The 13,833-nt window shown below is 42.2% G+C and overlaps 1 protein-coding gene across 1 annotated transcript in view; it reads left to right on the forward strand.

The window, feature by feature from the left end:
* Window positions 1-4,824: 4,824 nt before the first annotated feature.
* Window positions 4,825-13,833, forward strand: part of LOC115459188 (phospholipid-transporting ATPase IA-like) — a 65,923-nt gene continuing 56,914 nt past the window's right edge. The window contains exon 1 of the mRNA XM_030189049.1: window positions 4,825-4,849. Coding sequence (XP_030044909.1) covers window positions 4,825-4,849 — 25 coding nt within the window. The remainder of the gene's footprint in view (window positions 4,850-13,833) is intronic.

A 13,833-nucleotide genomic window follows, 5' to 3' on the forward strand; every position in this document is an offset into this window, starting at 1 on the left:
GGGGAACTGATAGTTTCTGTAGTGAGGGCTGACAGCAGAGTGTCTTAAGGCATCTGTGATGGAAGGCTGCTGGTCAGAAGGAAGCCCTAAGTTGAAGTACTTTGAGAATTGTGGCCCATCACTCTATAGAAACTGCTGAGAAAAAAAAAACTATTTTGTACCCGGGCTGCATGTAAATGAAGAAATTTTTTTGTAGCAAGTTTACAGCTGAGACATATAGAGGGGTATTTTCAAAATGATGTCCAAGTCAGCACGTTTCAAATGGATTCCATTTCACGTGCATTTTTGACAAGGAAGTATATCAAGAGTTTCTGTTCAAAAAATATTGAGATGGATGTCTATAGGCTGGAAATGTCCAGCATGAACATCCATTTTACAAACTGGATACAAGGGATCAGGAGGAAATTATATTTTAATTAAAGGACAAAGAGGAATGAAAAATAAAGGTCTATAGGGGAGGGGGGCGAAGGAGGTTTGGATGAAGAAATATTGAAGGGCAATTTATTTGTCAGGGAACTGTTTATCCTCTTTAAAGTTTGAGCCTGGGACACTGAGGTAGCTGAAGGAATATTTGAAAGGTATTAATCTGCAAACAAACCTTTTCTGGAGACAGGAAGGTGGTAGAACTAGAGGACGTGAATTGAGGTTGAAGGAGAGCAGACTCAGGAATAATGTCAGGAAGTATTTTTTCAAGGAGAGGTGGTATATACTTGGAATGCTCTCCTGCGGGAGGTGGTGGAGATGAAAACGGTAATGGCATTCAGAACTGCATGGAATAAACACAAAGGAATGTTTAGAAGGAATGGATCCACAGTAGTGTAGCGGAGATTGAGTGGCAACACTGGTAATTGGGAAGCAAGCCAGTGCTGGGAAGATTTCTACGGTCTGTACCCTGAAAATCGCAAGAACAATCAAGGTCATGAATATATAAGGTATCTCTAAGAAATAATCTTGTTCTCGTACTTATGTAGTACTTATGTGATAATTAAAAAGCAAAAACACAAAACAAAACTAGGAGGAAAAGACCTCAGAAGCCCCTAGTGCACAGTGCTGAAGCACAGACAATTTAGCACTAAATGGGCAGCGACTTAATCATAGGTCAGAAAAACCTCTGTATTGCTTGTGTTCGTTTCATGCTTGCATTTTTTATATAATTTTCAGTTTTACAATTAAAATACTCAAACATTCATGAGGTACTTAACTTCGTTCCAGCACTCCCAATGGGGACCCGTTTCACCCTCCTGCTTTATCAAGGGAATTGCGCTGTTCAACATGCCCACATGCCATATGAAAAGCAAAATCAATTTTAAAGCCAAAAGCCCAGCCAGAACTTGGAAAGTATCTTACTTGTCATGCTTAAACTGACATCTGTTCGGCATATTTTCTTCAAAATGGTGCCCAGGATTTAACAGGAATCAGAACAGGTTGAACCTGCTACGGAAGCCCAAAGGGGAAAATCTTCACAAAAACACATTCCATTCTGTGGATATATTCAAACCCTTTGGTTCAATAGTTTGCAAACGGTAAATCCACCACTGCTCCCACTGTGTCAGTAAACAATCTAAATTGCCCCTGCGAGGGTAGAACTGTAACTTCTCCAATACAAAGCAGCCTAACTCAGTGTAGTTATGTCCAATTCTTGTGCAATGTGATACCAATGGTGCTTCAGCTTTCTTCCTCGTAATACATGATTTATGTTCAATCATTCTAGTGTCTTATTTTCTTGTGGTCTTCCCCACGTACAACTTATTGCAAGGGCACTTCAACACATAGATTACATTTCTAGACTCACAAGTGGTAGGTGTCAGATAAACTTTGAATCAATGGGAGTGATAAATTCTGAACATTCCAAAGTAATAATGCAAGTGCTACATTGTCCACATTTAAAATGTCCCTTCATTTCTTCAGATATTCCTGACTCCGAAGAGGGTAAGTCAGCTGGACATAACAAATCTTTCAAATTACGCCCCCTTGAGAAGGCTGTTTGTAAACTGTTGAAACAAGTGATGTGTCTACATGGTATCTCAATTTTTCTTGATAATTTTTGCCACTTCCGCATCCCCCCTCATATACCGTAAAACAAAAGTCTCTATTGAATCTTCATCACTCAATGACTTGGGTACCTCTTTTAACGACAGATCTCTGTTATTAGCTCGCAAATATGCTTTCTTAACAACAGATGATGGATAACCCCTTTGCACTAGGGACCTTGTTTTTTTGTTTGAATCTTAAAATCTTGTTCATCTTCGCAAACCCTACAGAATTTTAAGAACTGGGAATACGGTAAGCTGTTCTTCAAAAGTTGAGGATGACAACTTCCATATTGGAGAAGAGTGTGTCTATCTGTAGATTTTTTTTTTTTTTTTAAATTTTGGTGTGGAGCTGACCATCTTTCCCAAACACATCCACATCCAAAAAGTGAATATTCACCTTAGAACAGTGGTTCCCAAACCTGGTCCTGGAGGCACCCCAGCCAGTCAGGTTTTCAGGATATCCACAATAAATATTCATGACAGAGATTTACATGCAGTGGAGGCAGTGCATGCAAATATCTCTCATGAATATTATTGCAGATATCCTGAAAATCTGACTGGCTGGGGTGCCTCCAGGACCAGGTTTGGGAATCACTGCCTTAGAACTATCATGAGTAAATTGTATGGCTGGATCACAGCCATTCAACCAATCTACAAAATTTCACAAAGTGTCTTCATCCATATCAAAAAACATCAATAATTCTTTTCCAAAAAAAATGATCGACATAACCATTTTTCCTCAAAGTCCGCCACAAACAATTTTGCTGTAGTAGGATGAACGTTGCTCCCATTGCAACTCCCGTTAACGGGAGAAAATACGTTCCTTGAAACATAAAAAACATTTCCTTGTAAAAAAGCTATTTTGGTTAATTGTAATAAAAATCTGAGGGTACTTCAAACAGTCTCGTTCTGTCTTCCAACGCTGAATGCACTACTTGTAGTGCTTCTCTTTGTGGTATGGAAGTGTAAAGAAATTTTATGTCCATAGTTACCAACAAAAATTCTGCATTATCAGCTGTTGTAACAAAACCAAAAATGTTTGGTGTCCTGTAAATATGACCAGCTCAAAGAAGCTAAAGGCTTCAAAAATAATTTTGTGAGAAGTTTGATTTTCAAAAAATAACAAACATACTCAAAGGCTCCAAAACAGAGCCATTTGAAGACAGAATTGGACGTCCAGGAGGTTTTACTGGATCTTTGTGCACTTAAGGTATATAATACAGGAACTCTTGGAAACTTCTCATTCAAAAATCTAAATTCCTTAGTTGTTAATAATCCTTCTTTTACACTTTTCAGTGTAACATCTTTTAAGAGTAGTGTAAGGCTACAATCTAATTTTTGATATACCTTATCTTGACAAAGCTGTGATTGAATTTCTTCTCGATTTTGCACAATTACCACACCCTCTTTGTCCGCTCTTTTGATGACCACTTTCTTTATTTTGCTGAAATGAAGCCAATGATTTCCTCTCATCTTTATTCAAATTATCACCAAAATGACGTGTGGCACATTTGGTTTTCACTTTTCGAGATACCACTTCTTTAAAGATCTTCATGATAGGATCCAAAGGAATGGGGGACATCCAGGTGGACTTGGGATGAACACTAGATTTATCATAATCCAAATTCTTCTTATCAAACAAGATCTTTAATTGTAGATATCAAACAAAACGTTCTAAATCTTTCGGACATTGAAAATCATCAGAGCCAAAAGCTGGGATAAAGGATAAACCTTTTGCAAGAAGAGACAATCTGAAGACAATAAAGATTGATCTGATAAAAGTTTATCTTGTTGGGCAGACTGGATGGACCATACAGTTCTTTATCTGCCATCATCTACTTTGTTACTGTATGACTGCCTGAGGAATGGGGAGGGGATGGAAAAGGTGTAAGAAAAGTATTGATGTTGGTGGTTAGTATATGAGAGAAGGTCGGGGCTGTGGATGGTGTGAGGTAGTATGGAGTCTGAAGTTTTTATTTTAAATTGGCTGGAAATCGTTTAGGTTTTTATACCTTTTTTGGGAGTGAGTTGTCTCATGTTGCAGTTTCTTTTTAGGGTGAATGTTCAAGGGAGCGTGCTGTTTTTTTCAGGTACTGGTACTGTGGTTGAGACCAAGGAGTTTTAATGATGAGAGACAGCATAAGTCTATCTGGCCCATTATCTGGGCTGAAGGCAGTGGGCAGAGCTTGCTGCCATATGGTTTGTCCAAAACAATAGCAAACACTATTTTTATTTTATTTTTTATTTCTTTCCCCACTATTATCCAAAACAAGTTTTGGTTCAAAGTGACTTACAATTGGGACAGGGGGGCGTGGCAAGATGGCAATGCAATCGGCGGTTTGGTGAAACGCTCCCAGATCTTCGGGGCCTCTTTGTAGCTACAATTTATTTTTTCTTCTTTCAAGTTACCTGAAATGCCGCATACAAAGAGAAAAGGCGCGACGAGGGTGGGAATCCCGCCTGCCTCATCCTCGAGCCCGCTCCAGTCGACCTTGGAGCGATACCTCGCCGGAAGCTCCCAACTCGGGACGAGGGGGACAGGACCCGCTAGAGAGACCTGGAGAAGAGGACTCTCTACGGGCCAACGAAACATCGTTATCCCCTCCCCCAGCTTCAAAATTCCTCTGCCTCCAGTAGCATTTGCAGAGAGAGAGGGAGAGTTGAGCACCACCGGAAGTGTGAGGAGCGAGAACTCCGAGCGGGACCTCGAACTGCAACGGAAGCTTCTGGAGCAAGAGCCCCCAGATTTGGTGGGGAACATTGGAAGAACGGAGGTGAATCTGGAGACGATATGGCAGGTTCTAAAGAAAATGAAGGTATCCTTACAGGAGTCTTGAGGTGAGGTCATTGTCTTAACTAAGAAAGTGGGGGAATTGCAAGGTTCAGTGGAAAGGATCCAAACTGAACTTTCAGATAAAGTAAAAGGTTTACAGCAAGAATCAGAACAATTTCCCGAATTTAAAGCGTCTGTTGCAAAAGATAAACTTTTCATACATAACAAAATTGAGCAAATAGAGAACTACAACAACGCTTAAATTTAAGGGTTTTGAATTTTCCAAAACTTTCTGGGGTTTCACCATTGGACATGTTTAAAAGATACTCTGTGGAGATATTAAGTTGCCTCGAGATGCTTTTCCCCCCATAAATAAAATTTTTTATTTACCCCAGAAGAAACAAAAGGCTTCAGGTGAACCAGAAGATGCTGGAAATAAAAGTTTGGATTTGGCGAATATTTCGGAAATATTAGAACAAACATTGGATGTTACTACACAGAGATTGACATTGTTAATAACGTTTAGAACCATCTACACAGCAGGATTCAACTACCTAGAATCAAGATGGTGGAACTCAATACCAAAAGCCATAAGAAGCATAACTTATCTTGAATTCAGAAAAGAACTGAAAATATACTTCTTCTAAATATTCTACAGATACAGTGGGGGAAATAAGTATTTGATCCCTTGCTGATTTTGTAAGTTTGCCCACTGACAAAGACATGAGCAGCCCATAATTGAAGGGTAGGTTATTGGTAACAGTGAGAGATAGCACATCACAAATTAAATCCGGAAAATCACATTGTGGAAAGTATATGAATTTATTTGCATTCTGCAGAGGGAAATAAGTATTTGATCCCCCCCATCCAGTAAGAGATCTGGCCCCTACAGACCAGGTAGATGCTCCAAATCAACTCGTTACCTGCATGACAGACAGCTGTCGGCAATGGTCACCTGTATGAAAGACACCTGTCCACAGACTCAGTGAATCAGTCAGACTCCAACCTCTACAAAATGGCCAAGAGCAAGGAGCTGTCTAAGGATGTCAGGGACAAGATCATACACCTGCACAAGGCTGGAATGGGCTACAAAATCATCAGTAACGCTGGGCGAGAAGGAGACAACTGTTGGTGCCATAGTAAGAAAATGGAAGAAGTACAAAATGACTGTCAATCGACAAAGATCTGGGGCTCCACGCAAAATCTCACCTCGTGGGGTATCCTTGATCATGAGGAAGGTTAGAAATCAGCCTACAACTACAAGGGGGGAACTTGTCAATGATCTCAAGGCAGCTGGGACCACTGTCACCACGAAAACCATTGGTAACACATTACGACATAACGGATTGCAATCCTGCAGTGCCCGCAAGGTCCCCCTGCTCCGGAAGGCACATGTGACGGCCCGTCTGAAGTTTGCCAGTGAACACCTGGATGATGCCGAGAGTGATTGGGAGAAGGTGCTGTGGTCAGATGAGACAAAAATTGAGCTCTTTGGCATGAACTCAACTCGCCGTGTTTGGAGGAAGAGAAATGCTGCCTATGACCCAAAGAACACCGTCCCCACTGTCAAGCATGGAGGTGGAAATGTTATGTTTTGGGGGTGTTTCTTGCTAAGGGCACAGGACTACTTCACCGCATCAATGGGAGAATGGATGGGGCCATGTACCGTACAATTCTGAGTGACAACCTCCTTCCCTCCGCCAGGGCCTTAAAAATGGGTCGTGGCTGGGTCTTCCAGCACGACAATGACCCAAAACATACAGCCAAGGCAACAAAGGAGTGGCTCAGGAAGAAGCACATTAGGGTCATGGAGTGGCCTAGCCAGTCACCAGACCTTAATCCCATTGAAAACTTATGGAGGGAGCTGAAGCTGCGAGTTGCCAAGCGACAGCCCAGAACTCTTAATGATTTAGAGATGATCTGCAAAGAGGAGTGGACCAAAATTCCTCCTGACATGTGTGCAAACCTCATCATCAACTACAGAAGACGTCTGACCGCTGTGCTTGCCAACAAGGGTTTTGCCACCAAGTATTAGGTCTTGTTTGCCAGAGGGATCAAATACTTATTTCCCTCTGCAGAATGCAAATAAATTCATATACTTTCCACAATGTGATTTTCCGGATTTAATTTGTGATGTGCTATCTCTCACTGTTACCAAACCTACCCTTCAATTATGGTCTGCTCATGTCTTTGTCAGTGGGCAAACTTACAAAATCAGCAAGGGATCAAATACTTATTTCCCCCTGTAAATACACCAGCCACAAATGACCTCTTTTAAGGCACAACTGTAAAACATTTTTCAAAATCTCACTGTAATTGTAAGTCACTTTTTTTAAATTTTTTATTTACAAATTTTGAGTATAATGACAAGTAATTACTTCCAAACGAAGAGAATTAGCACAAAGTAATATATAACCCTTATTATTCTAACATTCAAAGATATGAGTTAATCTGCTTCCTTAGACCACAAATTAGAAAGAAGGGGGGGTGGTCTCAAATATTAGAGAAGATCCTAACATATTCATAACCAAGTAAGGCTTCATGCAGCTCCCATACTCATACATTTATAAGCTTTTAGAATCTAGAAAGACTTTCAAATGGTCAGGCGAAAAGAAAACATATTTTGTTGAACCTAGGCGAATTATACATTTGCACGGATAGGCCAGTAGAAAAGATCCTCCCACATCCAAAGTTTTTTGTTTCATCTCCAAAAACAGTTTTCTTCTCTGCTGAGTACATCTTGAAACATCCAACCCTTGGCACCAGCAATAAAGAGGATGAATTTCGGAATATAAACGTAGCATTGTGTTAAGGTCTCGTTCAAAAATGAATGAAATGTTTCTGCAGTTGGGTAGGTGAAGAAGTAGGTAGCTTCTGGTTTTCTGGGCTTGCATTTCTTGGTGATAGCTCTGTCATGTCTTTCATGTATACTGGTGCCATTCCGAATAATATCTTGAAAATGAGGGTGCTAGCTTGAAGATTAGTCTTGCTTTGATTGGGAGCCAGTTTAGTGATTCGAGTATGGGGTAGCTCTTTCATATTTTGACTTTTTGAAAAATCAGTCTTGCTGCTGTGTTTTTGGATGGTTTGTAATGATTTAGTGTGCTTTCCTTGCATCCTATGTACGCTGCATTACAGTAGTCTAGTTGTGATAGGTATCGTCGATTGTACCATTATCCAGAATGATTGTTTAGGAAAATAGTCTCTTCTCCTTTTTGGCTTTCCAAAGTGTCTGAAGCATTTTGATGTTACTGCTGTATTTTGATTCTCCATTGATATGTTTATCTAGATTAATTCTCAGTATTTTCAGTTGTTTCGATTTGGTATGTTTGTTGTTGTTTGTTGAAATTTTGGCGGGCTGGATAGAACCAAGAATTTGGTTTTGTCTCTGTTAGTTTGAGTTTGAAAGGGTTGCCCAGTTTTCCATAAGGTCAGGCCTGTCTTGATTTGTCTAGTATTTGTGATTTTGTTTTTGAATGGTATGTAATATGGTGACCTTATTTGTGTATATGAATGGGTTGAAGCCGATTGCCTCCAATTTTTGGCCGAGTGGTGCCATCATTACATTGAACAGTATTGGTATATTGGGGATCCCTGTGGTACCCTGCATTAGGGGTCCAGGAAGCTGCTATCTGTTTCACATCTTTACAAGGTAGGATCTAGTCTTCAGGAACCATTGAACCATGCTGCCACTGCTCCGTTATTCCCATGTTGTCTAGTAGGGTCATTATGTTGTGTGGTCAAACTGGGTCAAATGTGCTTGACATGTCGAATTGTAATAGTAATCTATTATGTCCTTGGTATATTGAGCTTCTGAACTCGTTATCAGGGTGGGTGTGACCATCTCAGCGGGTGTGTTGTGGTTTGAAACATGATTGAGAATGTGTCAAGTTTTTCCCTTAGTGGCTGTGCCAATAGGCCCTCCATTGTTTTGGTCAGTAGTGGTATTAAAGCCACCGGTCTGTAGTTTGTGATGTCGCTGATCTTGCTGGTTGTGTTTTTAGGGATTGGGTGGAGTGGAAGTGTTACTTTATCTGTGGGGAATTGTCCTTTCTGAAAACAAGATGATGTTCCAATCAATGTGGCAAATTAAAAAGAGTAAGACCTTTCTTCCCAAGGACCGTCTTCCGCAGCATGGTACAATCAATGATACTCAGTCATCTAGATTACTGCAATGCACTCTACGCTGGCTGCAAAGAGCAAATAATCAAGAAACTTCAGACAGCTCAGAACACTGCAGCTAGACTCATATTCGGCAAAACAAAACATGAAAGTGCTAAACCCCCTGCGGAGAAAAGTTACACTGGCTCCCACTCAAAGAACGCATCACGTTCAAAATATGCATCTTAGTTTCATAAAATCATCCATGGAGACACACCCAGCCTACATGTCAGACCTAATAGACTTACCACCAGGAATGCTAAAAAATCGTCCCGCACATTCCTTAATCCTTCATTTCCCCAACTGTAAAGGTTTAAATACAGACTAATGCATGCGTCAACCTTTTCCTACTGAGCACACAACTCTGGAACGCGCTGCCACGGAACTAAACAACGAACTATGAAATAACCAACTTCCGCATACTACTGAAAACCATCTCTTCAACAAGGCTTACCACAAAGATCAACAACATGAACTCTACACATATATCCAGAGACTGCCTTACAAATATGCTTGTCAAACTACTATCTTGTTTCATCATTATTTGTTACCCAAAATTCCTTCTGTTATACTAATTGTATATTTTCTTACATATTTCCATTATTCATGATGTATTGTAAGCCACATTGAGCCTGCAAAGAGGTGGGAAAATGTGTGATACAAATGCAATAAATAAATAAATAAATAAAATAAATATATGCAATGTGTTAAGGCACCTTGCTGAGCCATTTAGGTGGGTCTTTCATCATATAGTTAGGGCAAGTGTCCAGCACTGCGATGTGCATATGTGTATTTTGGTCAAGTAATGTTTTAACTGTGTTTAAGCTGAGTGATTTGAAGGAGGACCATATTCTGTCTTCTGGCAGTGTGGTGTCCTTTGGTTCACAATCTTGTAGAAAGTCTAGTATAGATGTTTGTGTTTTCTTTAGGTCTGATCTTGTCTTTGCTATTTTGTGTTTTAAATATTGGGCGAGCTCATCTGCTGTGGGTGGGTGTTTAGTTATACCATTATATCTTGGCTTTTCAGTAGGTTATTCATTATTTAGAATAATTTTTTTTTCATGTTTGGGGTCTGTTCTGGGTTGACATTTGTGCTGTAATAGTTTGCTTTAGTTTTCTTTATGTTGTGTGTGTATGTTTTTTATGGCTTTTCTCTATATGGTTTTTGTTTTTGTCAGTTTTTGTTTTATCCATGTTCATTTGAGTTTCCTACGTAGTTTTTTCATGTTTACTTTTCTTTCCCTATATTTGGGTCGGGCGAATGCTAGCTGTATTACTAAGAACTATGTGCAGGTGTAAATAGTTTTCTAAGATCTTCTTTCCCTACTTTGGGTCATGCTAATGTAGGTGTATTTCAAAGGAGGGAGTGTCTGTTTCTGGGCATTCTTCCAGGGTTTTCTGGGCAGTCTTGTTTTGGATTCTGGATTTGTGTGATAAGGTTGCCTTTAGCAAGATTTTGTTTTGTTTCTTTAGAACAGGCTCCTTGGGAGAGCAGGTGGGGGGGGGGGGAGAGAAGAAAAAAAGTGAAGAGAATGGAAAAGAAAATAACCTCAGCTGCCAATTTCTGTCTAGCAGGCTTTGTAAGGTGATGTCTTGTTAACAGGACATCGCCTGGTATGCAAATAGGGTTGATTGTTGATGTTCTCGTTAAGAGGATGCCGCCCGATATGCAGTGTGGGTTTCCTGCGACTTGACTGGGAATGTGGAGCTTCCCTGTTTGGGAGCATTGGTCTGTCTACCTAGGGGAGGTGAGGGCTGCAGTATGCTGGGGCTAACCGGGCCACCGAATCTCTCTTTTCCAGCAGGGCTGTTCTTCTACAGCGAGTCGTGCAGCGGGATTCAGAATCAGTGCGGTTACCCGTGTGGCTCCCCTCGTTTCTGGGTGTTGGGCAGACCTGTCCAGTGTCAGATCACCTCTGTTACAGATGTGTTGCACTTGGTGCTCAGATGCTGACACTGCTCTGGTGTGGCGGTGCCTAGGGATGCTTGTGGTTGCCAGCATTGTTAAAGATGGATCTCTTCCTAGTTCCGAGTGATTGGATGCTGACACGGTTCCCGTGCTCCAGTCTCATGTGGTCCACTTCAGTCTCGGGGAGAGGTGATACCGCCAACGTTTTGAATCCAGGGGATCCATGGGGCTGTAATGGGTCCGTGTCTTGCCCAACCCCTTTCCTCCTTCTGATTGTGCTGCTTTGTGGTGTGAGGCAGGCTCCCTTTCTCCCTTCACTGCTCCAATTTCTTCAGTGTTGGCGTTCCTGCAAGAAGGTCTGGAGAAAGGCCTGTCGCTCAGTTCCCTTAAAGTCCAGGTAGCGGCTCTGGCTTGCTTCAGGGGCCGCCTGAAGGCTGCTTCCCTGGCTTCGCAGCCAGATGTGGTGCGCTTTCTCAAGGGAGTTAATCACCTGCGCCCTCCTCTGCACTCAGTGGTACCTGCGTGGAATCTCAATCTAGTGCTAAGAGCCTTGCAGAAGCCGCCTTTTGAACCCTTGTCGAGGGCATCTCTGAAAGACCTGACGTTGAAAGCAGTCTTTTTGGTGGCTATCACTTCAGCCAGAAGAGTTTCCGAGCTCCAGGCGCTATCATGTCGAGAGCCCTTTCTGCAGTTCACTGAGGCAGGAGTGTCTATTCGCACAGTGCCTTCCTTCCTGCCCAAGATTGTTTCTCGCTTCCATGTGAATCAGCAGCTCTGTCTCCCATCCTTTCGTAGGGAGGACTACCCAGAGGAGTACCCTGCTCTCAAATATCTAGATGTGAGACGAGTCATCATCAGATACTTGGAAGTGACCAATGATTTCCGGAAGTCGGATCATCTGTTTGTCCTGTTTGCAGGTCCTCGTAAGGGTCTGCAGGGTGCTAAGCCTACAGTGGCAAGATGGGTCAAGGAAGCCATTGCAGCGGCTTATGTGGCCGGGGGGAAGGTGCTGCCTATCCGGCTGAAGGCTCACTCCACTAGAGCTCAGGCGGCCTCGATGGCGGAGGCCGGGTCCGTCTCCTTGGAAGAGATTTGCAAGGCGGCAACTTGGGCATCGGCTCATACCTTCTCCAGGCATTACCGCTTGACTGTGGCTGCTCGGGCGGAGGCCCGGTTTGGAGCTTCAGTGTTGCGGTCAGGGATTTCTATGTCCCGCCCTGGGTGAGTACTGCTTCGGCACATCCCACTAGTCTATGGATTGATCAGCATGATGATATGGAAGGTAAAATTATGTATCATACCTGATAAGTTTCTTTCCATTAATCATAGCTGATCAATCCATAGCCCCTCCCAGATATCTGTACTGTTTTTATTCTGGTTGCATTTCAGGTTCAAGTTTAGTCTTCAGTTCCTGTTCAGGAGGACTTCGTGTTCAAGTTTTTCCAATGGGATTCTTCAGGAGTTGAGATGATTTGTGTTACAGTGAGCTGCTGCATTCCTCTCCCCTCCGTTTTACGGGGCTGGATTGAGACCTAAATTTCTGCCGGCGCTCCCTCCCGCTTCGTGCGGCTGTAGGGCAGCTTTGTACCCCTCCCGCTTCGGCGGTGTTAGGGTCAGTCAGCTCCTCCTGCAGTTGCGGTTGCAGGATAAGCCAGATTCCCCCCGCATCGGCGGGGTGGTGTCCCTCCCCCGCTCCGCGGGGATGAGCTGGACGGATTCCCCTCCCCCACTTGTGTGGGGATGAGCTGGGTTAATTCCCCTCCCCCGTTTCGGCGGTGGTGAGCTGGGCAGAGTGTCCCTTTGTGGGTGTAATTCTCTAAGTGCTGAGTCCTGCGGATGGAGCTTTGATATCAACATACTGAGGAGTTTCCGGCAGCACATGACCACATATAGGGAGGCAAAAGGATTGCTCTCTATCTCCACCTGCTGGTAGATGGACACAACCCACTAGTCTATGGATTGATCAGCTATGATTAATGGAAAGAAAATTATCAGGTATGATACATAATTTTACCTTCCTCCCCTCCCCCTCCCCACTGACAGTTTGAACTTCGTGGGTGTGGCTTGGATCTCTTTCAGGGAGAGAAAACTAACAACTTATAGCAGCAGCAGCTTCAGAGAGCATTTTCCATCTCACAGATAGGCTGCAGAGAATACCTTCTCCTGCTTTAGACTTCGTCCCGCCCACCCACCCCTAGAGTGACATGTCTTATATAACCTCCCTATCAACCCACTCATTACTTTTACCTCACCCATTTCTATTCTTCTATCACCTTCTCCCACTACTCCAACCAGAGTTACACCTAATCACACTGACCACCCTTCAACATCTTCAGTCCTTCTGTGACTGTTCTCTTGTGCTTGACTGCTTAAATATTAACTGCTGTTTCTATTATATCTACAATAATTTTTTTAGAGGTTTTAGTGATAATCAATTTTTATTTCATGATATTTGTATCTACATATGTGAAGCTTTTAAATAAATTAAAAAGCTGTCAAATAAGTAAAAAAAACAAAAGAACAAACAAATCTTTTGTCCTCTACCTTTTAAGGCACTGCTTAGCCTACTGGAATAGCTTTTGACTTTTTACAGATGAACCACGTATAGGCAGTCCTTTATTTCTAATTAATTTTTGCTATTGTTTTCAATAGTGTTTGCTATTCTGTTGGGTAAGCGAAAATGGTGGTATGCTCCACCTACTGGCTTCAGCCTATATAATGGGCTAGATAGGCTCACCCCGTCTCCTGTTCTCAATCTAACTACTACTACTATTTAACATTTCTAGAGCGCTACAAAGTGTACGCAGCGCTGTACAAACACAGAAGAAAGACAGTCCCTGCTCAAAGAGCTTACAATCTAAATAGACAAAAAGTAAAGCATTTATAAACTCCGTATTTTGTGCTTATTTTTTCTACAATGTTCTATACAATACAGATGGCCAAATTTCAGTAAGGAC

The sequence above is a fragment of the Microcaecilia unicolor genome, unplaced genomic scaffold (genome assembly GCF_901765095.1).
Source record: "Microcaecilia unicolor unplaced genomic scaffold, aMicUni1.1, whole genome shotgun sequence".
NCBI classification, from domain to species: Eukaryota; Metazoa; Chordata; class Amphibia; order Gymnophiona; family Siphonopidae; genus Microcaecilia; species Microcaecilia unicolor.